A 27236-nucleotide genomic window follows, 5' to 3' on the forward strand; every position below is an offset into this window, starting at 1 on the left:
AAAGAAACTGAAAAATAAATATAGATTGTCGTCAAGTCTTTGCTAAAACAAAGCTAGTATTGGCCTAAGACTTTAGAGAAGCTACCTTAGAGAGCTCATAAAATTCGCTCTGTACCATGCAACCTCCAAGCCACTAGTCTTGCTCTTTTTGCTCCTTCACCCAGAACAGTCTTTTAAAGACATTTAAGAACCTTCATCACCTCTTTACGAAGCACTTAAGCTGAGAACTTTCTAACATCCTATATAGCATCTTGTTAAAAAAACAGGTTTTCAGCAGATTTGTATCCTTGTACTGTTGTTTACTTAAGCTAGAGTAGGGAAATAATTATTCATTATTCAGCTTCTTCATTTTTGAGCCACACAATTTGCTATATCATGAACAAACTACATACAAATGAATGTTTTGTTTCTTTTTTATGACTAGGTTTTACTGCAGTAAAAAAGTGGTTCACCAGAGAACAACATACTACTGGTAAGTGTTTAGAATGAAAAGTTTGTATTTGCATGTTTACATAATACATACATGTCTACACACAAGTTTAATAACAACCAGATCATATATAATGTATTATAGAAATACTAACCAAATGCTTTAAAAAATGTGACTTCCATATTTATCAGAACTGCAATAATGATGGCAGATTTAGATTACTTTACAGTTAAAGTGTTTGGTATTTAAATAAGACTAAATATATGTAGGTTATAAATAAAAATAAGAAGTAACTTATGCCACAATTATTGGCACCACTAGAAATGTTTATATACAAAATGTGAATTCTTTACTTCATTTTCTCAGCTGTATCCATTCATTTCTTCTAAGTTTCATGTTGTTCAGACTTGTAGTTCATTAGTTATAAGTACTTACTTTACTTACTCATGCAAGCACCTTATAGAGCTCTGTAAAAGAAGAGCATCAGAAGAGAGTCTGAGTCTAGTGCAGGTGTCGGCAACCCACGGCTCCGGAGCCGCATGCGGCTCATTCATCCTTATACTGCGGCTCCGCGTGGCTTGGGAAAATAAATTATAAGTACAGTGGAACTTCGGATCCACATATGTATGTGAGCAGATATTCTCCACCAGGAACAATGTTAAAAACAAACACCGCTCACGCCTCACAGACGGCAGCTCACAGTCCTGCGTAAAGATGAAAGGGACTTCGTACAGCTCCGATTTGCAGACACTGTGCACAGAGGTTCAGGTCAAGGCTCCGCTACGCTCCGAAAGTCCAAAGGCGATGTAAGGATGACGGCTCACGGCATTTTTTGTTTGCTACATGAATATTTAAAGTTCAGCTTTTTAATTCATTTGAAAGAGACCTTCAACTCGGCGTGTTTTTTATTATTATTTTTTAAAACATAAAATAATAATAAATAAAATAAATAAAAATAAATAAATTTTAATTTTCACTGTAGCACTTCATGGATTTCATAAGCAACACTATACAGTGGTACCTCAGTATACGTCCTTAATCTGTTCCAGATCCTTGGATTTATACCAAACAGGACGTGTACCAAACGAAAATCCTATTGATATTGGCATATTATACGCTGATGGGGTTGTATAAAATAAAAACAGATAGTTCCGGTCCTAAAATCTGATTGGCTGAGCTGCGTTTAAAGCCGCTGTTAAATCCCTGATAAAAGCGCACCTGTCACCACCTTACATCATTCCATATTAATACGCCACTGAAAAGTAAAAGTACAAACTTGGTTAAACACTATTTGAAGTCGTGTACTATACATGGAAATGTCCATATTAATATAAACAGTAATCCTGATCATTAAGCGGGTGTTTCGTCCAAAAAATAGTGTAATAGTTTGCGAATATTATGTTCAACATAAGTGAGTACACCCCACAGTGAACATGTCCAAATTGTGCCCAAATGTGTCGTTGTCCCTCCCTGGTGTCGTGTCAAGGTCCCAGGTGTGAATGGGGAGCAGGGCTGTTAAATTTGGTGTTTTGGGTACAATTCTCTCATACTGGCCACTGGATATTCAACATGGCACCTCATGGCAAAGAACTCTCTGAGGATGTGAGAAATAGAATTGTTGCTCTCCACAAAGATGGCCTGGGCTATAAGAAGATTGCTAACACCCTGAAACTGAGCTACAGCATGGTGGCCAAGGTCATACAGTGGTTTTCCAGGACAGGTTCAACTCGGAACAGGCTTCGCCAGGGTCGACCAAAGAAGTTGAGTCCACGTGTTTGGTGTCATATCCAGAGGTTGGCTTTAAAAAATAGACACATGAGTGCTGCCAGCATTGCTGCAGAGGTTGAAGACGTGGGAGGTCAGCCTGTCAGTGCTCAGACCATACACCGCACACTGCATCAACTCGGTCTGCATGGTCGTCATCCCAGAAGGAAGCTGACGCACAAGAAAGCCAGCAAACAGTTTGCTGAAGACAAGCAGTCCAAGAACATGGATTACTGGAATGCCCTGTGGTCTGACGAGACCAAGATAAACTTGTTTGGCTCAGATGGTGTCCAGCATGTGTGGCGGCGCCCTGGTGAGAAGTACCAAGACAACTGTATCTTGCCTACAGTCAAGCATGGTGGTGGTAGCATCATGGTCTTGGGCTGCATGAGTGTTGCTGGCACTGGGGAGCTGCAGTTCATTGAGGGAAACATGAATTCCAACATGTACTGTGACATTCTGAAACAGAGCATGATCCCCTCCCTTCGAAAACAGTTTTCCAACAGGATAACGACCCCAAACACAACCTCCAAGATGACAACTGCCTTGCTGAGGAAGCTGAAGGTAAAGGTGATGGACTAAACCCAATTGAGCACCTGTGGCGCATCCTCAAGTGGAAGGTGGAGGAGTTCAAGGTGTCTAACATCCACCAGCTCCGTGATGTCATCATGGAGGAGTGGAAGAGGATTCCAGTAGCAACCTGTGCAGCTCTGGTGAATTCCATGCCCAGGAGGGTTAAGGCAGTGCTGGATAATAATGGTGGTCACACAAAATATTGACACTTTGGGCACAATTTGGACATGTTCACTGTGGGGTGTACTCACTTATGTTGCAGCTATTTAGACATTAATGGCTGTGTGTTGAGTTATTTTCAGAAGACAGTAAATCTACATTTACATTTACATTTTCAGCATTTAGCAGACGCTCTTATCCAGAGCGACTTACAGAAGTGCTTCCATAGTGAACATTTCATTCCTTAAGTTTAGATAGACAACAGTCAAAGAACACAAATCTGCTAAAACCTGTTAGAACCAAAGTGCCTTTTTTTTTTTTTTTTTTTTTTTTAAATGGAAAAGATTGGAATAAAGTGTTAGTAAATAAGTACAAATCAGCCCAAGTGTTTAGTAAAAAGGTGTGTTTTTAATCGTTTTTTAAAGACAGCGAGAGACTCAGATGTTCGGACAGACAGAGGAAGTTCGTTCCACCACTTGGGTGCTAGAACAGAGAAGAGCCTTGATGCTTGTCTTCCTTTAGTCCTGGATGGAGGCTCAAGTCGGGCGAGACTAGAGGCTCGGAGGTTGCGTGGTACAGAGCGGGGTTTGATTAGACCCCGAAGGTAGCTTGGGGCTGGTCCATTTTTGGCTTTGTAGGCGAGCGTCAGTGTTTTAAACTGAATGCGTGCAGCTACAGGAAGCCAGTGAAGAGAACGCAGCAGTGGGGTGATGTGGCAGTGTTTAGGTTGGTTAAAGACCAGACGGGCAGCTGCATTTTGAATGAGCTGTAAGGGTTTAATAGTGGACATGGGAGCTCCTGCCAGGAGTGAGTTGCAGTAGTCCAACCGTGAGATTACAAGTGATTGCACCAGAATCTGGGTAGCTTCCCTGGAGAGAAATGGTCGAATCTTCCTGATGTTGTACAGGAGGAACCGGCACGATCTCGTCATGTTGGCTATATAAGGAGAGAAGGTCAGCTGGTTATCCAGGACAACACCAAGACTTCTTACCTTATCAGATGGTCTAATCTGGAAGTCATCCAGAGAGATGACTAGGTCCTGGGTTAGAGACTGATCTCCAGGAATGAGCAACATCTCTGTCTTGCTGGGATTAAGTTTTAGATGATGAGCCGACATCCATTGTGAGACATCTCGCAGACATGCTGCGATGCGAGCTGAGACTTGCGTGTCTGAAGGAGGAAATGACAGAACGAGCTGAGTGTCATCTGCATAGGAGTGGTAGGAGAAGCCATGGGAGGCTATGACCTTACCCAGAGAGCGGGTGTAGATAGAGAAGAGAAGTGGGCCAAGTACAGAGCCCTGAGGAACACCGGTTGAGAGAGTGCATGGGGTAGATATGGATCCCTCCATGACACTTGGTAGGAGCGCCCTTCCAGGTAGGAGGCCATCCATTGCCATGCTGAACCTGTTACTCCAAGGTTGGAGAGAGTGGTCAGGAGAATGCTGTGATTCACTGTGTCGAAGGCTGCAGAGAGGTCAAGAAGAATGAGGACCGATGACAGTTTGGCTGCTTTGGCTGCATGAAGCTTCTCCGTAACAGCTACAAGTGCTGTTTCTGTAGAATGTGCTGCCTTGAAGCCAGACTGGTACGGATCATGGAGGTCATTCTGAGTGAGAAAGGCAGATAGTTGGTTATAGACAGCACGTTCAAGAATTTTGGATAGAAAAGAGAGGAGTGAGACAGGTCTGTAGTTGTTGATGTCTGTAGTGACTAGTGTAGGTTTCTTAAGAAGGGGAATGACCTGAGCCTTCTTAAAAGCAGTGGGGACAACACCTGATGTCAGGGAGTTGTTGATGATGGGTGTGATGAAGGGGATTAGGTCCTGTGAGATGTCTTTGAGGATGGTGGATGGTATAGGGTCGAGTGTGCATGTGGTGGGATTGCTGGATGAGAGGAGCTGTGTAACCTCATCCATGGTGAGTGGGGTGAAGCTGGTGAGTGTGGTGGTGGGTTGAGGGTCAGTTGAAAGTGGGTCAGTCAGAGAGAAGGATTGATTGATTTTGTCAATCTTGTCCTGGAAGAATGTTGAAAAGTCAGTAGCAGTGAGAGAGGCAGAAGGGGGAGGAGGGGGAGGAGGAGGAGGGTTCAGAAGAGAGGAAAAGATAGCATGAAGCTTACGTGGGTCAGCAGCAGATTGTTCAAGCTTGGCTTTGTAAAAAGATGTTTTTGCAGCAGTCACGTCGGATGAGAACCTGGACAGCAGATCGTGGTAGGAGCAGAGATCAACACTGAGCTTAGATTTCCTCCACTTTCTCTCAGCTGCCCTTAATTCTCTTCTGTTGCTCCGCAATGCATCTGAAAGCCAAGGAGCAGGGTGAGAAGGTTTTCCTCGTTTGAGGGTAGGAGGACAGAGCTGATCGAGGGATGTTGAAAGAGAAGAGAGTAGAGTATTAGTTGCAGAGTTTAGTGGAAGGGTAGCAAGAATGTCAGGGTTAGGTAGTGAAGTTAGGATGTTGGAGATCAGCAGGGAGGGAGATAAAGAGTGAAGATTGGGGCGTGTTGTAAGGGTGAAAGTGTGGTTGGAGGTAGGAAGAGTTGGGAGACAGAGAGAGAAGGACACAAAGTGATGATCGGAGAGGTGCAGTGGGGTGACCGTGAGGTCCAGAACAGAAGCTGGACGGCTGAAGACCAGGTCCAGAAGATTGCCTCCTTTGTGTGTAGGAGGACTGTGATTAAAGAGGAGGTCGAAAGATGAAAGAAGAGGAAGAAGACAGGAGGACTGAAGTGTAGGGAGATTAAAGTCACCAAGAAGAGTCAGAGGAGTTCCATCTGAAGGGAAGAAACTCAGAAGAACATCTAGCTCTTCTATGAAGTCTCCCAGTGCGCCAGGTGGTCTGTAAATGACAATGATATGAAGAGCAATCGGAAAAGTAACAGTAATAGCATGAAATTCAAAAGATGAAATATTAAGGTGAGAAATATTCACAGTAGTGAATTGCCATTTCTTGGTCAGGAGCAGACCTGTACCCCCACCCCTACCAGATCCTCTCGGTGTATGAGAGAAGGTGTAGGCAGAGGATAAGGCTGCTGGTGTTGCTGAGTTCTCAGTGGTGATCCACGTCTGTCAGTGCCAGGAAGTCAAGGCTGTGAGAAAGTGCAAAAGCTGAGATGAAGTCAGCTTTTTGGACGGCTGATTGACAATTCCAGACCCCACCTACCACCACTGTTTGAGACTGTTGCAACAGTTGGGGGTAGATGAGGTTGCTGGCGTTGCTGTTTCTATAATGTGCCCTCTGATGTCTGCAGGGTCTGTGAGATATAAGCACAGGAATGTTTGAGTAGCACATGCTGAGAAAAGTAGATAGATTAAACAATGTCAGAGACTGATAGTACTTACCCAAGTTAGTTTAGATTAGTAAAAAGTTAGATAGGTTAAACAATTCAGACAGATATTAAAACCTAGTGATAGAGAAGACCAGCCGAGCTTTAATTTTATACTAAGCTTAGCCCTGCCCCTCAATTCACACCTAGGCCTCTAACAACAGGCCTAACAACAATCACCTGAAACCACTTTAACCAATCAGCAGAACACAGATTAATGCACACAGATTAATGCAGCCACAGTTAAGCAAGTTAATAATCAAAGTTGCAGAGATAAATTCTAAGACAAGTTATTCTAAAACAAGTTACAGCAAATAATATACTTTAACCAATAGCCTACCTCACCCAGGAATACCAATGATCACAAAGTTACAAGCACTGCTATACAAATCTACACTGCTATACAAGTTGTACACTGACTACTCTAAGTTATATCCAAGTTTTATTTCTATAGTGTTGTCCCATGAAAAGATATAATAAAATATTTGCAGAAATGTGAGGGGTGTACTCACTTTTGTGATACACTGTATATATATATATATATATATATATATATATATATATATATATATATATATATATATATATATATATATATATATATGCGGCTCCCAGTGTTTTCTTTTCCGTGGAAACCGGGTCCAAATGGCTCTTTGGGTGGTAAAGGTTGCCGACCCCTGGTCTAGTGTGACACCCAAGTTATTTACATCTGAGCTGGGAGTAACAGAGAAAGTGTTTAGGTTTAGCACCAGGTAGCACAACTTGTCACAGCTTTAGATCCAACAAGTAAAACCTCTGAATTAAGTAAAAGAAAGTTAACACGACATCCAGTTTTTTATGTTGTTTGCACAATCTTCTTTTATTATTAATTAATTAATTATATAATTAATAGCTTTACAACGGAGCACCACCAGCGATTTTGGGTTTAAAGGTTGATCACTGGAAAACCTCAGTTTAAACAAATCAGTCTTTTTTCTAATGTGAGTTCGTAAAATTGAATATTCCTCTCATCTAAATAATTAAAAACACTGTGCCAAGTTGCATACCATTATAATGTTTATTAAACAAACAATAACATAACGAATACAATGCTTATTAATTTAATGGCCTAAGAGTCATGCATACATTGTTAAATGAAATATTACGTAAAATTAGGGTGGAGTTTATGAATGAGTGATGGTGAAAGGTAGGGCTGGGCGATTTTGCAAAAAAAAAAAAAAATCTCGATTATTTTAAAATTATACCCGATTGTCGATTACGATTTCGATTTTTTTCGTTCTTGTATAATGCAATTAAAATAAGACTCAAATTTATTTTTTTGCATTGTAATTAAAGGCTGCAGAAGTGCAAAAATAGTAACATCACCACCTATAATTATCCTTTTAAGGGACTCAAACTTTATAACAATAACGATATCACAATAATTAACAATAATTAAAACAAAATAGATCTAAATTATCTATATCCTTATCTATCTATATCTAAGAATAGCTCACAAACAACTTTTATATTAAATAATGTTCAGCAGAACCTCCTTACATTAGGAAAAAAACTACAAAAAGTTCTTTACATGTTTCTTAAAAGGAACACGAGCCTGTACTGTACTGTGCTGTTTCCACCACTGAGTGAGTCTGTATCAGTATCTACACTGGGGGGGGGGGGGCATCAAGTGATCTCTCAGCTCAGCTTTGATTTTGTCCTCTTGTGATTTGGGGGGTGGATACAACATTTTAAACATTTAAGGATGTGTAATGTGTCATTTTAGTCCCATAAAACTTTCAAACTGTATTAACCACTATTATGTGTCGTAGAATGATTCGATTCTATTGAACGGCCCTTTAAGCCAAAATAAAGGAACCGATTCGCACATTTGGGAGTCGTTACATACATACGGCTCTTTAAAAGGAACCGAGACAAAAGATCCGACTCCCTATCGCAGAATTCACTGCAGCAGTTTCCCGGACGCGATTTTTTTACTGAGTAACGGATGTGATTTAAAATGTAGCGAATTACAATTCTTAGTACAGAACTTACTTAAGTAAAAGTAAAATTACAGACTGTAAAATCTACTTTAAAAAGTACAAGTACAAAAAAAAAAACGACTCAATTATCGCGCTCATCGGCTCCGTATTTTGATTCAGTTCATTCAGTGAATCTTAATTAAACTCTTCTGTTTGTGTCTCGTTTTGCAGATCGTGTTTGCGCTCCTTATTACTGAATCTAACCGTTACCGTGTAGAATCCTTGTTGTCTTCCGTTTACTGTTTTGGTTTCGCTGGTTTTGGACTTTACCTGATGTTGTACACTGTTTTCGCCCTTTTTATATTAAACTTTTCCTTATTTATATTCCGCGAGCGTCTGTTCAGTTTCTGCTTCGTGACATGTTGGTATTTTAATTAAAATATAAAGTATGTAAACAATCGCGATTGTCACATTCTAACATCGGGTGAAAACGTTCATGCGAATTAACCGAATTAATCGTGAAAATCGCCCAGCCCTAGTGAAAGAAAACCAAAACTTTTGTTTAACCCAAAATTGCGAAACGCTAACAGTTAGCAGGCATGCTAACCATGTGGTCCCTTTGTTCATAGGCCTCACGGCCTTCTAGAACTGAACTTTTCTCCAACTTTTAACCTCCTTCTCCTCTTTGAACTCCTTTGAACTTACTCCATCTTACTGAACATAAAAACTCCCAACTCCAAAAACTCTACTAACAAAGCCCACTTTGCTTTTTTAAACTAAGCGACGAAGGGCAGGGTTATCTAAGTTAGAACCAATCAGTTTAAACTTTTCTTTAAGATCACGTGACGACAGGTCTCCTCCCACCATGTACTTTTAACTACTGACACCCAGCAGGTGGAGCTACAACCCTATTTTAGAAAAACAAGTTTCGATACAATAAACTTTAGAATTTTGTTCACAAGGAGTTCTTGTAAAGTTACTCTAAAACTTTAGTAACGTATTCAAACTTAGTTAATATCACCAACACAATAACAGAACTAAATCTAAAAAACGTATATGGATTAAAAAGGTCTAACATACAAACATTCAATACATATTGAAGTACACATGTTCTGTTTCATCTTATATATGATAATATAACATAATTCTTGGCACTTGGGTGGGAGCCAAGAATGGTAAATAAAAATAGAAACAAAATAATCAACGGTCAACTTGTATTATAGACATACAGGCTTGTAATGCGATTGTTAAAAGTCCTTTTGCTAGAATTAACTTGGTTTAGTTCATTCTCCCACATTTTTTCAAGTCATTGGAATTTCTAAGGTGTGTGTGTGTTTCATTACCGGTCGTAAAAGTCGTGTGTGTTCTGGTCAAGGCAGGCTTCTATTTGGCTGGAGGAACTTTTACGATGCCTGTCCCTAAATGGAATCCACATGTTCCATGTCTTTAGCATCCTTAAGTGTAAACAATTGGAGTTTGATGGTGACATCTGGCAGGCCTTGCTGGCACCAAAAGCTGAATATAATGTCCAGGGTGTGCAGATCTGGTTAAGACCACAAATTACCTTGACATCTTTAGAGCAGCGACCAGTCATAAAAGTCCACCGGGGGTAGGATGTCCAGGCAAAGATGTTTTAGGGTTCCCTCTGTGGGGTCGTAAACCTAGAGACATCCCAATAGGGGAACCACTAGTCTACAGCTAGTGCCAAGTGAAACACTCTGACTTTGAAACCTACCATTGCAAAGGAATGATGGCTCACAAGATATACAAGAAGGTTTTGTGTTTCACAGATTAATTAGATGGAGTACAATAACAGACGAGTACAATAACATTAGATCTAATAACAAGTAACTGTTCTTTTAGCTAAATGTGGTTAACTGAGCTACAGGTGAAAGGAAATAAAATATTCAGCAGAAAGAAAACATTACTTCAAAGAGTCTGAAGACTTTCTGAATGCACTGATTTTCTGAGTGTTTGTAAACAAGACACTTTTGCTCTGGAGCCATAGATATTTTCCCTCGCATTGGAGTTTGGTGTACCAGTTTGTAACAGATGAAGCAATATTTTTTCTCTCCACTGTCCCCTGTGTGGTTTTCCTCCTTTTTTTGAGGAAATATGTGGTAAGACGTGTAGAAGTTCTTTGAACATGATTTTGGGTGGTGGAAGCAAACCCAGAACATGTGGACACATGCAGAACATACAAAACTCATCACAGTGATTCTAGGCAGGATCAAAACCAGATCCTATAGTACCTTTATTGCAGGACCCATGCCACCAGCTGTGTTACCAAGTCATCATGCACCTATTTGTAAAATCATGTTTATACAGTGGGGTCAAAAAGTATTTAGTCAGCCACTGATTGTGCAGGTTCTCCTACTTAGTAAGATGAGAGAGGTCTGTAATTTTCATCATAGCTACACTTCAACTATGAGAGACAAAATGAGAAAAAAATCCAGGAAATCACATTGTAGGATTTTTAAAGAATTTATTTGTAAGTTATGGTGGAAAATAAGTATTTGGTCAATAACAAAAGTTCAACTCAATACTTTGTAAGATAACCTTTGTTGGCAATGAAAAATGTCAAACGTTTCCTGTAAGTCTTCACCAGGTTTGCACACACTGCTCTAGAGCAGTGGATGTTTTGGGGCTGTCGCTGGGCAACACGGACTCCACAAATGTTCTATGGGGTTGAGGTCTGGAGACTGGCTAGGCCACTCCAGGACCTTGAAATGCTTTTTACGGAGCCACTCCTTCGTTGCCCGAGTGGTGTGTTTGGGATCATTGTCATGCTGGAAGACCCAGCCACGTTCCATCTTCAATGCTCTCACTGATGGAAGGAGGTTTTGGCTTAAAATATCACGATACATGGCCCCGTTCATTCTTCCCTTAACACGGATCAGTCGTCCTGTCCCCTTTGCAGAAAAACAGCCCCAAAGCATGATGTTTCCACCCCCATGCTTCACAGTAGGTATGATGTTCTTGGGTTCTTCTTCTTCCTCCAAACACGACGAGTTGAGTTTTTACCAAAAAGTTTTGTTTTGGTTTCATCTGACCACATGATATTCTCCCAATCCTCTTCTGGATCATCCATATGCTCTCTGGCAAACTTCAGACGGGCCTGGACATGTACTGGCTTAAGCAGGGGGACACGCCTGGCACTGCAGAATTTGAGTCCCTCTCGGCGTAGTGTGTTACTGATGGTAGCCTTTGTTACTTTGGTCCCAGCTCTCTGCAGGTCATTCATCAGGTCCCTCCATGTAGTTCTGGGATTTTTGCTCACCGTTCTCATGATCATTTTGACCCCACGGGATGAGATCTTGACCCCAAGGGAGATTATCAATGGTCCTGTATGTCTTCCATTTTTTTACAATTGCTCCCACAGTTGATTTATTCACACCAACCTGCTTGCCTATTGTAGATTCACTCTTCCCAGCCTGGTGCAGGTCTACAATTTTCTTCCTGGTGTCCTTCGACAGCTCTTTGGTCTTGGCCATGGTTGAGTTTGGAGTCTGACTGTTTGAGGCTGTGGACAGGTGTCTTTTATACAGATAACGAGGTCAAACAGGTGCCATTAATACAGGTAACGAGTGCAGGACAGAACAGCTTCTTAAAGAAGAAGTTACAGGTCTGTGAGAGCCAGAAATCTTGCTTGTTTGTGGGTGACCAAATACTTATTTTCCACCATAATTTACAAATCAATTCTTTAAAAATCCTACAATGTGATTTCCTGGATTTTTTTTTCTCATTTTGTGTCTCATAGTTGAAGTGTAGCTATGATGAAAATTACAGACCTCTCTCATCTTTCTAAGTAGGAGAACTTGCACAATCAGCGGCTGACTAAATACTTTTTGGCCCCACTGTAATTAACAGCAATTTTCAGGAATAAATAAATTTTTAACTAAATGAGTATATCATGAAATACAATATGTCATTCTTTTATTAATATGAATGTGTAGGATTAACAGCTATTATTCTGCATGATCCATGTTTGTTTATTAGGATTTTAACATCATGTTTTACACTTTGGTTACCTCACTTGCATGTCTTTGGACTGTGGGAGGAAACCGGAGCACCCGGAGTAAACCCACGCAGACACGGGGAGAACATGCAAACTCCACACAGAAAGGACCCAGACCGCCCCACCTGGGGTTCGAACCCAGGACCTTCTTGCTGTGAGGCGACAGTGCTACCCACTTAGCCACCGTGCCGCCCGCATGATCCATGTAGCATCATGTTATAGACAGGTTAAGAGATTCAAGTCCTACATTTACAGCTTTTAGCAGATGTTTTTATTTAGTGATATACAATTGTGCCCAAAAACATTCCATGCAATTGGGGGTTAAGGGCCTTGCTTGGGGGCCCACAGTGGTGACTCGGTAGGGTGAGCTAACACTGTATTTCATCATCACCATCATGATCAGTTAGGATGAAATAAATAATAATTTGTACTTTAAAGTGTTTATTATCTTCATCACACAATATTTGTTATTTTTATTTACAGACTCCAGCTCTAACCTTTATCCAGCAGAAACAGAATTGGTAAGCAGTTCTGAGTTTATCTTTGCAATCATGGTTAAAAATAATTTCTCTTTTTTGAGGTTTTAGCAAATTTGTTTTTACTATGTGAACATACACTGCCTGGCCAAAAAAAAGGTCATACACTTTAATTTTTGGTTGGACCGCCTTTAGCTTTGATTACAGCATGCATTTGCTGCATGTCACAACATTTATTTCTGTCCAGAGATGCATTAATTTTCCCCCAAGATCTTGTATTGATGATGGGAGATTTGGACCACTGCACAAAGTCTTCTCCAGCACATCCCAAAGATCCTTAATGGGGTTCAGGTCCAGATACTTTGTGGTGGCCAATCCATATGTGAAAATGATGTCTCATGCTCCCTGAACCTCTTTCACAATCTGAGCCCGATGAATCCTGGCATTGTCATCTTGGAATATGCCCGTGCCATCAGAGAAGAAAAAATCCATTGATGGAATAACCTGGTGGTTCAGTATATTCAGGTAGTCAGCTGACCTCATTATTTGGGCACATAACGTCGCTGAACCTAGACCTGACCAACTGCAGCAACCCCAGATCATAGCACTGCCCCCACAGGCTTGTACAGTAGGCACTAGGCATGATGGGTGAATCACTTCAGCCACCTCTCTTCTTACCCTGATGCGCCCATCACTCTGGAACAGGGTAAATCTGGACTCATCAGACCACATGACCTTCTTCCATTGCTGGTTAGCCTCACTGATAAGTGGTTTTCTTAAGGTTACACAGCTGTTTAGTCCCAATCCCTTGAGTTCCCTTCACATTGTGCGTGTGGAAATGCTCTTACTTTCACTATTAAACATACCTGAGTTCTACTGGAGTTTTTCTACCATTTGATTTCACCAAACATTTAAGTGATTGCCGATCACCATCACTCAAGATTTTTTTCCGACCACATTCCTTCCTCGAAGATGATGTTTCCCCACTGTCCTACCACTTTTTAATAATGTGTTGGACAGTTCTTAACCTGATTTTAGTAGTTTCAGCTTCTCCTTTGATGCATGCCAATAATTTGACCCTTCTGAAACAGATTAACATCTTTTCCACGACCACAGGATGTATTTCCACATGGTTGTTTAACAAATGAGAAGCTACTCACTGCATCAGTTAGGGTTAAATAACTTGTTGGCAGCTGAAACATAATCACCCATGCAGTAATTATCCAATGGGAGGCTCTTACCTATTTGCTTAGTTACATCCAGGTGGTGACCTTTTTTTTTTGGTCGGGCAGTCTATACATAACCCCAAATCAAAAAAAGTTGGGACAGTAGGAATAATGCAAATATAATAAATTCTGCAACACATTACAAATTGCCGTAGTAAAGCTTTTGTAATGTTGCAATTTTTTTTACAACACCAAAGGATGTTTTGCCACAGATGACAACAAAAAAATGTTTGTGTTTCAAGTAAACACATCTTAACTTGTGCAAGAGTACTCTGTTGGGGACAGGTCAGGACTGCTGGACAGATGCCTCTGAGCCCTTGTTGTCATTTCTGGACATGGTTAACATAAGGCTTCTTTTTTCAGTAAAGTATAATTTAAGTATAATTTGTGCAGTAACTATATTGTAGAGCTTGACAAAGGTTTGCCAAAGTAATTCCTCACCCATGTGGTTATATCAGCTATTAATGGTTCTTGATGCAGTGTTGTCTGAGGAATCGGAGATAACGAGTGTTCAGCTTAGGCTTGTGCCTTTTTCTTTAAATTGTTTAATTATATTTTGCACTGTAAAGGGAGAAATATACAAAAATATAGAAATCCCTTCCAATCTTTACTTGAGCAATGTTGTTTTTAAAAATTTTCCTAATATTCTTACACATTTATGGACAAACTGGAGGTCCTCTGTTCATCTTTGCTCCTTAAACACTTAACCTTTTGTGGATACTGCTTTTATACCAAATATTGAGATCAGGGCTCAATGGGGGCCATATCATCACTTCTTGTTCTTCTTTACACTTCTTTACCTGCAGACACTTATTATTATACTGCTCTCCTGCCCTTCAGTACGGTGGCCGAGAAGTGTAAAACAAATTAACATTTTAGAAAACAAACTTACAAAAAAAAAAAAATTTTAAAACAAAAACAAATTTACAACAGCTGAAACACTTTTACCAATGCCAAAACAAATTTACAAATGGCCAATCTGACAGAAAGGGTAGGTACAATACACAGGAAGTGCTTGTTGCTTACCTGCTGTCAATCAAACTGTTTCTCGGGGGTGAAGTGAATGGAGTTTGTGATGGTAACGCTAAACAATGTTTTGTCTATTTTGTGGAAATCATTTTATACAGTTGACCCGCTTTTGTTTTTCTTGTGGGAAGTTCTTAGATTGTTTGTGCAGACGTTTAGACGTGACCTGTGCATCTCTATCTACCGTCCGCTCTTCTAAACAGCTAAGGAATTCCCACAAGAAAAACAAAAGCGGCCAACTGGCTGAAATAAGTAACACAGAATGAACAAAACATTGTTTATTAGGGACGGAACATTTGATCCCGAGGCTTTGAAGTTTGTTTCACTTTTGTAACACTTGACTCAGTGTATCGGAGCTTGTATTAAACCAGCAGGAATGTGCGGGACTGATTCTAAGCTTTGATGCTTTTATCTCACTGACTATATAACAGACAGTCAAACTAGGGTTGCCAACCATCCCGTAAAATACAGAATGGTTATTTGGAGACCGTATTTTTATCAATGGGAGACCGGTGATGTGTATGAAACAGAAGGAAACTGCTGCTACCGTGGGAATTAGAAAGTGTTATTATATGGTTATTATATTAATTTGTTTCGGCATTGGTAAACGTGTTTCAGCTCTTGTAAATTTGTTTCGGCATTGGTAAACGTGTTTCAGCGCTTGTAAATTTGTTTCGGCATTGGTAAACGTGTTTCAGCGCTTGTAAATTTGTTTCGGCATTGGTAAAAGTGTTTCAGCGCTTGTAAATTTGTTTCGGCATTGGTAAACGTGTTTCAGCGCTTGTAAATTTGTTTCGGCATTGGTAAACGTGTTTCAGCTCTTGTAAATTTGTTTCGGCATTGGTAAAAGTGTTTCAGGCCACCGTACTTCAGCAAACAAACTGCCAAATGTTTCACATTTTGACTCATCACTTCAGAGCACTTCCTGCCATTTTTCTGCACCCCCCCCCCCCCTCGCTTTATCTTCTTGTTCCTAGATGCAAGCTTTCTCCCTGTCTTCATCTTCTTGTTCCAAGATGTAAGCAGGTGGAAGGAGGTTAGGTGGTGAGAGGGTTGATCTGGTAACGTTTTGTTATAGACTATAATACATGTTCTCAATGTTTTTATGATTATTGTTATTTATAATTACCTATAAACTTTATATAAAATCCAGAATTATTTAAACATGATGTTCTTGTGTTGTCCACATTTGAAGAATAGCATTTGTAAGTCTTCCCCTTTACCTGGATCATCTGTTCTATGTTCTACACTCCAAATTTGCCTGCCATCCTGGGGCCAACCAAACAGAGTCCCTCCTGAGACAACATTTCTTGTGGCCTTCACTACATGTGCTCAGCACAAGGTCTCTCATCAGTCCCGTGTGGGCCTGCTGTGATCCCAGCATGTCTTTGTATACCTAGACGATATGCTGATCTTTTCCTGAAACCCAAAAAGCATGTTGTGTATGTCTGTCAAGTTTCTGACTTGCTTACTGGAGAACTATTACAGCTATTTGTAAAAGCTGAGAAATGAGTTTCATGTGGACACATTACCTTCCTTGCTGTAAGGCCCTGGGAGCATCAGTCAGCCTTTTCTCAGGGTTTCAACCCAATCTAATGGACAAGCTGAAAGGGCTAATCAATAACGGAGGCTGATATGTGCTGTGTAACAGTGGATCACTTGGTGGATTATGGGTGGATTATGCCCATAACTCCCTTACATGTTCTGCTACTGGGCGATCCTCATTGGAGGCCTCTTTAGGCTATCAGCTTCCCTTATTCCCAGAGCAGGAACTAAATTTTGCGGTTCACTTGGTTGAACACCACAACAAATAGTTTGAAATGTGTTATATACACAGTGAAGAAACTGTTGACCACAGTAAGATTATTTATAATTAAATCAGCTGTATGACACTATTATTGATACTTAAATAATGTGCATGTTAAAATCATACAGCAGTCTCTCCATAGTTTCACACCTGCTCCAATCACACAAAAATATATTAGTACAATTGTCAATACATTTTCAAAACCAATATTAGAGCTGACTCATGAACTCATAAAGAAAATTAATAAAATGGATTATGACTTTTAATAAATCTGCTGTGATCAAAATGTTGAAATGTATTTTACAGGAGAAAAAGATGGAGCTTGGAGTAGAAGAACCTGAATTAAAATGTGTAGAAAAGATGAAAACAGAGCAACTTTTAACTAGACTTCATCTTCTGGAAAAGCAGAAACTAAAAATGAAAACCTCAGATGTTCTTCAGCTCACTTCTCTTTCATTACATTGTAAAGAACCTTGTGAAGAAAAAGATCTGGTTCAAACCTTCCTACAAAGGTTGTTAATGATGGATTACAGAGCAAGATACATCACCACCAAAGAAATAGCCACTGATTTAGACCCTCCTACCTCAGATACAGATGAAGAAGAAGGTGATGAATTTGATGAGTTTTTTGGCAAAAAAGCTGCATCTCTTGACGGTCAGAGTGTAAAAAATCCTATCCACCCCATGGATCTTCAGATGGCGGTATTCCACTGCTCAGACAGTTTCCTGAAGCAACTAATAGTGACTAAACTCTCTCAGTGTCGGTACGCTCTGCCTCTACTGGTGCCAAATCCATTTACTGGAAAGATCGAGTTTCCTCTGTGGACATTTCACCAAATTATTAAAAGCTGGAAAACCACTGACACTTCTGGTACTAAGATCAGTAAAACCCAGCATGTTTATGAAGCAGAAACTCCAATGGTGGCGTTCTTCAGGTTAGGGGACGTGTCCTTTTCCAAGTCTCAGCTGATGAACAGCTTGATCAGTAAGAAGCATGATACATTCTTCCACAGACACTGTCCAGGCAGCATTAAAAACCGTCTACTGATGGATGGAGTTGTGGAGATTGCTTGGTACTGTCCATCTGGAAAGGAAACTGATCATTTTACTGACTGTGTTGCTTTCTGTAATCTACACGGTGATGCAGAAACTAGTAAAGAACAACTGGATATTCTGACTGAAATGTCATCTGTAAATGTTGTTCTTTTATCTGATCCTAAAAATGAAAGAAATAAGGAGATGCTACAGAAGTTTGTAAAAGGCCCCAAACCACTCATCTGTCTCCTTTCTGAGGATCAATCAGGTGTCAGTAAGATTAAGAATGAAAAATACAGAATTGGTCTAAAAGACAGAAATCAGTCAGACGTATCCGAGAACCTCAGAACAACCATCACTGACTGTCTGTCCAAGTCATCTTCAGTTTTTAAACTTGATCATTTACACAAAAACAATGAGATCAGCACAGATGAAGATGATCTTGAATGCAGGAAAGGAAAAGAAGCTGCACTAGAGATAATAAAACTACTGGAGGGGAAGGAAATATCCACATTAAAGGAAACACACCTGCCCTGTCAAGGGAAGCTCTGGTATGAGTGGTGTCAGATAAACAAAGACTCACATCGACTTCAAGGAAACAATTTAGAAATGCAAAAGAGTGAAAAACAAACACAAATGAAACAAATCCGTGAAAAGCAACAAGAAATTGGACAATCAGACTTTATGAAAGAATTTATTTCCTCACTGAATTCTCTATCAGGAAATGAAAAATCATTCTTTATTAAATGGCTCGAGATTCTACTGGACAAACAAACCTCAGATGATCTTTCAGATCTTCATCACAAGTACAATGAAACATGGACAAGGGTTTTAGAGCTTAAAAAGAAACATGACACATCAGAAAAAGAAAAGATGAAGGCTGATCAAACAGAACTTGAAGAAATATCTGTAAGACTGAATGCAGCAACATTTGGTCTGGAACACATCTTCAGAGAGATGGGTCAGATATATGAGTCATTTATGTCCAAACAACATAGTAACAAAAGATCTGAAGAAGGAATCATCTCCACTCTCCCCAAACTTGCTGCAGAATTCATAAAATCTCGTCTTCCAATGGAGTTGATGGATGGTGATGCTGCTCATGTTCCTCTGATTTGGGTTTCAGCAGTTCTAGATGAACTCATTAAGAAACTGGGAGACCAGAGAGTCTTTGTGCTGTCAGTTCTAGGGATTCAGAGCACAGGAAAATCCACCATGCTGAATGCCATGTTTGGACTCCAGTTTGCTGTCAGTGCTGGAAGGTGCACCCGAGGAGCCTTCATGCAGCTGGTCAGAGTATCAGAGGAGATGAAGGAGCAGCTGAAGTTTGACTACGTTCTTATTGTAGATACTGAAGGGCTTAGAGCACTTGAGCTTGCAGGAAATTCCACTTACAATCATGATAATGAACTTGCAACATTTGTTGTAGGTCTTGGAAATCTGACTTTGATCAACCTATTTGGTGAAAACCCTGCTGAGATGCAGGAGATTCTTCAGATTGTTGTTCAGGCCTTCCTGAGAATGAAGAAGGTCAAACTAAATCCCAGATGTATGTTTGTCCATCAGAATGTTGGTGACATCACAGCTGGAGAGAAGAACATGGAGGGTAGGAGACGTCTACAGGAAAAACTGGATGAAATGACAAAATTAGCTGCTAAAGAGGAAGACAGTGAAGCTGAGTGCTTCAGTGATGTTATTGCTTTCAATGTACAAGATGATGTTCAGTATTTTGCACAGCTCTGGGAGGGCAGCCCACCAATGGCTCCACCAAACCCCTCATACAGTGAAAATGTTCAGAAGCTAAAGAGAGCTATTTTCACAAATGCTACCAAGTTTTATAGTATGAATCTCTCAGAGTTAAAATCCCGCATCAGTGATCTGTGGAAGGCTCTACTGAACGAGAACTTTGTTTTTAGCTTCAGAAACACACTGGAGATTGCAGCCTACAGGAAACTAGAAACTGAGTTTGGAAAATGGACCTGGTCCCTCAGAAGTGCCATGTTAGAACATGAAGAAAAACTTCACTACACAATTAAAAACAGAAAACTGAAAAAGATTGAGGACAAAGACCTTTATGATCACATGAAGAAGACCAAAGAAGAAGTGGAGAAATCAATGAAATGTTACTTTGAAGAGGACAAGGACAAAGACATTTTAATTCAGTGGAAAGAGAGATGTGAACAGAGAATTAAACAACTTCTTGAAGATCTTGTCAAAAATGCAAAAACAAACCTGAATGATTTTCTTCAACAGCAAAAAGCTCGAGAAGCATTTGATCACAAAAAGACAGAGTATGATGAAAAGCTCTTCAATATGAGTAAAGCACTTGCTCTACAACTAAAAAGCACAGAAACTGATGAACAGGGATTTGATAAAGTGTGGAACAAATGGGTCTCTGATCTGACACAAGACACACCTGTAGAGAAACCTTTAGATGTTTGGGAGGATGTGATACAGATTCTATCTGAAGGTAATGAACAAGCTGCTGTGTATGAGCGAATATCTCAGGAAGATTACACCAAGATACACAGACTGGGAGATTATTCATGTTACATTTTAAACAAATCAATGCTACAGAAAACTGTTGATGACGTTAAATATGTATTAACACAAGATGAAATGATTCCTTTTGAAGTTCAGGAGTCAGTGAGGAACCTAATCAACAATGTCATCCAAGAATCTGAGGACTTAATCAAGAAGATCTGCGGCAAAATTACAGGACTGGGATACAAAAAAAGCTACATTCAGGAAATAACTGACCATGTCAAACAAAAAGTTGAACAATATCACAGTGAGAACAAAAAAATAAAGTTCAACAAGGAATTCACTCTGGATCTCTGTCTTCATGTGTGTAAACTTGCAAATCCCAAATTCACGAAGATTCACCAACAGTTTAGAGATGTAAATGATGTAAAATTCTACCTGGAAAAACAGAAACCACAATATTACAGCATCTTCCAGAACTACTGCAGAGGAGCAACAACCACAACAGTACTTGGTGAACTTGTCTACAACAATCTTGTACCAGCCATCCTGGAAGCCGTCTACAATAAAACTGCTATTGATCTGTCAACACAGATGAGATCAGACATGCCAGAATTTAATGGTAACAGGTCACAGCTTGAGGAACACATCCTGAAATCTCTGGCAGAGCAGGAGAACATTGAGAAGTACATGGAGTACATCCACCATCCCAAGAAACACTTTGAACAGTTTATTACAGAAAATGTTGATAAATACATCACTGAAAATAACAGCAAGGTTCTGAATCTTCTCAAAAGAAATCTGAAACACAAAGAGAATATAGTGATGAACGCTGTGAACATCACAACTGAAGAAGTGAAGAAGAGAAGTGGTGATGCAAACATGTGGCTGAGAAGTTTGAAGAATTCACTAACAGATGAGCTGAGCTTAAAAGAAATAACCTGCACTGGTCTGGAGGAAATTACAGATTTAGATTTTCTTTGGCAGGTTGTGTGTGAAGGTCTCACAAAGATGATGTCAGAACAATATAAAAGCTTCAACAGTGTAACAAACATCAACATGAAGAAGTTCAGGAAGAAACCAGATGAGATTCTGATTGAACATCTCTGTCAGTGCTGCTGGGCTCAGTGTCCATTCTGTAGAGCCATCTGCACCAACACAATGGAGGATCATGATGGAGATCACAGTGTCCCCTTCCACAGAGTAAATGGAATCATAGGATCGCACTACACAGATCCAACAAATCTGTGTGCTGATATTTGTACAACTTTAGTAAAAAGTAATAAACGTTTCTACACCAGATCAAAAAAATTGGTTCCTTTCAAATCATACAGAACAGCAGGAAGAGAATTCGCTAAGTGGAAAATCACCCCTGATAATTCAGTAACTGAGTCCCCATACTGGAAGTGGTTTGTGTGCAGATTCCAAACAAAACTGGAGCAGTACTATGGTAAATCTTTCCAGTGACACAGAGAGATTCACACTGGATTGAGAAACTACACAAAAAAGAAGCTATAAAGAGTTTGGAAGAATACATCTGAGGAAATAGACACACACACACATAATATATACACACAAACTCTACACACACAGACACATAATATACACCAATCAGCCATAACATTAAAACCACCTACTTGTTTCTACACTCACTGTCCATTTTATCAGCTCCACTTACTATATAGAAGCACTTTGTAGTTCTACAATTACTGACTGTAGTCCATCTGTTTCTCTACATGATTTGTTATTCTTCTTTTACCCTGTTCAGGACCACCACAGAGCAGGTATTATTTAGGTGATGGATCATGCTCAGCACTGCAGTGACACTGACATGGTGGTGGTGTGTTAGTGTGTGTTGTGCTGGTATGAATGGATCAGACACAGCAGTGCTGCTGGAGTTTTTTAACACCTTACTGTAAGCAGCATCCTGTGACCACTGATGAAGGTGTAGAAGATAAAATAATTATTCTTGTTGATAAAACTCAAACAGAAGCGATAGATGAGCGATCGTCTCTGACTTTACATCTACAAGGTGGACCAGCTAGGTAGGAGTGTCTAATAGAGTGGACAGTGAGTGGGCACAGTATTTAAAAACTCCAGCAGCGCTGCTGTGTCTGATCCACTCATACCAGCACAACACACACTAACACACCAGCACCACGTCAGTGTCACTGCAGTGTTTAGAATGATCCACCACCTAAATAATACCTGCTCTGTTGGGGTCCTGACCATCGAAGAACAGGGTAAAAGAAGGCTAACAAATCATGCAGAGAAACAGATGGACTACAGTCAGTGATTGTAGAACTACAAAGTGCTTCTATATGGAAAGTGGAGCTGATAAAATGGTGAGTGTAGAAACGAGGAGGTGGTTTTAATGTTATGACTGATCAGTGTATGTATACACAAAAGATTTATAGTGATTACCTATTAGCATGATCAGATGAGTAATCATTTATATTCTCAGTGTTTTATAAAGAGTCGTTTTAAGTTTTATGGTTGTGGGATTTATAGATTAGTAGGATGGGCATGAATTTAATATGTTTTCTTTTTAATGAATGTAATAATGATCATGGTTTTAAATGTAAGTGCATGTAACAGTAAATAAAGATCAATATCTCAAAGCTCACCAACAGTTTCACTGAAACTTTATTCAGTATTTCTAATTATTCTAATGTAGAAATGTCTCCAAAATACAAATAAAACTGAATTCTAAATTCTGCACTAGTTTCTGATGAACTGATTATTACCCAAAGGTGAATAAATTTCAGCTAAACAACATTATTGCTTTTTGTTTATAAATGCATATTCTAAATCTGATGCAACAATTACAGTGAGGCTGTGTTCTAGTCTGTATCACTCCTACTAAATAACAGATAAACATGGTACTGATGCTGTTAATAGTGCACTAGTTAATGTGCACTACATGGTGTGTCAGGGTTGATTTGTTGACAGAAACTTTAATTTACTGTTTTATCAGAAGGAGGAATAATTTTATTACTTCAAAACTTAAATGTGTATTATTGAATTTAAAAGCATATTAGACTGATCTGTTCTGAAAGGGTTCCACAATTAGCCATTTAACTGGTGACAGGAGATGTAATCAAGCTTGAGTGTAAAAGGAGCATCCACCAGGAGCTTAGCCTTTGCAAATGAGGGTGGGTCGTGATTCAAGTCAAGTCATATTATTTATATAACGCTTTTTACAATGGACATCGTCTCAAAGCAACTTTACAGAATCCAGAACTGACAGACCAAAAACCTCTTCAGGAAGAAACCTTAAGAGGAACCAGACTCAGCAGGGACCTCCACCCTCATTGGGTGGCCTGGATGATAATCCAATCACATCTAGCAGGGGCAGCATTGTTGGCACGGCAATCTCTACAACCTCGGGTGGATAAACAGGTTTTGGTCAGAACCACCTCGGGGTAAAATAATTTAGGCTAAATGTGAATTGTTAAGAGTAAAATGTCAGTTTTGCAGAGAGTAGAGTGAAACTCCAGCACCTTTAATTATTACATAATAACTAAAGGGGAGAGTAAGCAGGTAACAAGGTCATGAAGGCTTTCACAGGACATCAGCGCCCACCTTCCCCACCATCATCAAACCTGAGTGATCGGACAAGAGAGGCAGAACGACAGCAACCCGACATCCCTGATCACCACAAGTTTCTATGACCTAGAACAACCCAGCTTGGCAGCTCTGTGCTTTTTAAACCAAACACAGCCAGAAACCAGCACATAGAAGACAATAGAACAGAACTGTTGTGATCAAACCTTCTAGTAATATTACTAATTATAGGGGCATAATGGATAATTCTGGTAGGCTGTTTATAAACGCTGCTGCAGTTGCAGACGTAATAGTACGCTTAGATTTAAAACGATGTAGTCACTATACATTATTAGGTAGGGACAATGTGATGAATCACTGAAAGCTGCTGTATCAGAGCTCTTGATTGGCCAAAGTATCATGAGGAGGGGAACAGTGTGTGAATACCAGCTCATCCTGGTTGAGATGCCATCTCTCTACAACACTTGGCTCTCAGAAGAAGTGATGCTACTCTGCTGTAGTATGATTTACTCAATCCGGTCCATTTCGAGACAGACCAGCGCCCCCTGTTGGGTGTGAATGGTGTTGCGTACAGTGTTGATAAGATCGTTAGTGCAACACTGTTGCCAGTAAGTTAACGTAATTCAAATTTACAGTACCTTAACTGTATTTTACTTTTACAGTAACCAGATGTTACTGTTATTGCATTTTACAGTAACACCACAGTAAAAACTTAGGTTAACTGTACAGTACTGTAATTATTTGTTAAATTCTTATTATTTAATTTTAAATGTTAGAAACTCTTTAAATTGTACTTAATTTACTGATATCTTACACAATACTACTATTTAATCCACACAGACAAGTATTGCAACATATCAGATTGTTTATTTAAATCACTGCAAATGCTTCAAGCACTTTCAACAAAAACGTGTAAAAATACAGAATTTCCTTAACAACATTCTTACTTTAATCCATGCAACTTTCAAAATACATTTAAAACAACACATTTAAAATAACACAATGTGCATTAACTTGTACAAAATTCATGTTAATTCATATTACAGAAAAACACTTTTACTGTTAAATAATTCAGTATTGAATACATAGTACAACAATGAACAATGAATCTAGATAAAGTTACATTAGAAATAACACAAGAGCTTCAGAAATGCAGGGTTACAGAAACACAGTAGTTTTGGTATAAAACTCCACTCAACACTGTCGACTCCAGACTCCATACCAGACTTAACATGAAATGAACCGTGTTCCTAGTTAGACCCTGGGTAGCAAACGTAGTGAGGTAAATCACTTCTCAACCTGGAACCTGCCTTGTTCTTTTCCATTAACAATCCATTCAGCATTGTTCACCTGTAATCACAGAAAGATCATCTTTAACAGTTCTATGCATTAGAGAGATTACCACTATCCAGAGATTAGCTTCTATGCTAGCACTGTCATGTTGTAAACTTTGCTCTTGACCACAACAGGTTCATAAAGACAATGACTAACTTAGCTTTTAAACATGAAACTCACAGTCATTTGTAAAATGGAACGTTTACTTGTTTTACTTTGGAAAAAAGTTGCCGACAAGTAATGCTAACGCTCCTATAGTGCACAATAGACCCGATAACCGTGACTAGTGTTCATTTATTGTCCTAACTGTCATAAACTCTTTACCTTTATTTTTTGCTGGTTCCCAGTTTTGGTGTAAAAAATCCTCTTCAAGGGTCTGCTGCTCCACTGCGGCTCCATCCATCATAGCCGAACTGTTTCTGTGTTTCTCTCCTGAACTCCTTCCTGCAAAACTTGAGATAATGTGGTGGTTCCGAAGCTGAACCATTAGGCAAACAACGTCAGTTCAAAACTCTCACAGGTGAAAATTAGGTTGAATCTTGTCAATAAAATCGTTTGGTGCCAAAGATAATTACAGTAATTTACCTCAATGTAAAAAATACAGTAAATCTCTGTATTCAGTATTTGGCATCAGGCAAAATTGTCATGCTGCAGTGGAAAATACTGTTATGTACTGTAAAAACTATTTACAGTATTTTACTGTGTGGTATGTGGTTAATAACTGTAGAAATTACAGAAATGTCTAACAGTGCAACAGTTTACTATTTTTGGTTGTTTATAGAAAACTGTTACTGATAAGAAAGATTATGGTGTGTGTGTACAAGTAGGTGGGATCCCAGCTAGCATGATAGATCTGGACCGACTCTGGCTCCGGTTCGACAGTGTCGGCTGTCGGTCAGCACCCTGCATCTGGCACAAATATGGCTGAATGTTGGCACTGTCGGCTGACTGAGACTCGGCGAGAATGTGGCATCTCGCATCTGGCCCAACTATGGCAGCATGTTGGCACTGTCGGCAGACTAAGCCAATGTCATTGCAAAATTTTACCAGCATGCACTGATCAGAGATTTTTTGAAGATTAAACAAGCTTTTAATCCCCCTTAAGCACTGGAATAAATGTGAAAGTACCTTTTACCCGCTGCCTTTTGTGTCTGTTGCAATCATCATGGCTCACACTGACATAAAGAGTGTGCTCGAAAACCTAGTGATCTTTCTACAAAGATGCATTTTACGTCATCCTACAGGAGGCTGTTTGAAATTCTAAATGCCTTAAAATCCTCACTAGTAAGGTATCTTAAAATTGCAACACTATTTTGATTCAAGAACGAGTGAGCATCCATTGCTGCCTTAGTGGTGAAGGCGATCCCAGCATTCAATGCGGCACAACTTTTCTGATGAAAACGGACAAATATGGCGGAGCAGCGAGCAGTGAGGCCAGTGAAGTTTTTTTCAAATGTAAGTAATTCTCATTCATTTTTAATTTTTAAAGTGTACAAGTGTATTTTGTTTGCAGTTTTGTGTTTGTTGGTGAAATTAACTGTGTTCAGTACACGGACGGAAATGTTAGTTGGCATGCTAGCAGGTTGTGTCGCCTCATCCTGTTCGTTTGAATGGCCTATTGCTATCTCTGTTAGCTTAGTAAGCGAGTGCTATAGGTTTTTTCTTTAACATACAGTTATAACCACAGTTATAAGGTTATTCAGCATTCAAATGCAGAAGCTTCCACTCTTACAGGGAACAGATCAGCCGTCGAAGCCTTATTAGGGCTCGAATTGAAAAAGAGCGTCTGTTCACAGGAGGAAAAAACTCTGCTGTGTCAGCTTGGAAGTAAGATAGTTAAGTGGTCAACTTACCAGATATACAGTCAGTTATAGTACAAAGTGTGATTTAAGGAAGTTTTAGTTATTACAGTATCATATTTATTATAGTATTTATTTTATTTATGTGTAGTTTAAGCATATTTATAATCTGATTAAAACTTCACATAATTTCATATTCAAATGCACACTAAGGGAACCTTTTTTGTTTATTTGTTTGTTCTTAGAACTATTC

At 39.5% G+C, this 27236-nt stretch overlaps 1 protein-coding gene across 1 annotated transcript in view; it reads left to right on the forward strand.

The window, feature by feature from the left end:
• The window catches only part of LOC134334913 (interferon-induced very large GTPase 1-like), a 55268-nt gene extending 33336 nt beyond the window's left edge, over positions 1 to 21932 (forward strand). The window contains exons 3-5 of the mRNA XM_063017380.1: positions 425 to 472; positions 12712 to 12749; positions 17070 to 21932. Coding sequence (XP_062873450.1) covers positions 425 to 472; positions 12712 to 12749; positions 17070 to 21749 — 4766 coding nt within the window. The 3' untranslated portion in view covers positions 21750 to 21932. The remainder of the gene's footprint in view (positions 1 to 424; positions 473 to 12711; positions 12750 to 17069) is intronic.
• The last annotated feature ends 5304 nt before the right edge of the window (positions 21933 to 27236 follow it).

Source organism: Trichomycterus rosablanca, chromosome 2 (assembly GCF_030014385.1).
Source record: "Trichomycterus rosablanca isolate fTriRos1 chromosome 2, fTriRos1.hap1, whole genome shotgun sequence".
Classification (NCBI taxonomy): domain Eukaryota; kingdom Metazoa; phylum Chordata; class Actinopteri; order Siluriformes; family Trichomycteridae; genus Trichomycterus; species Trichomycterus rosablanca.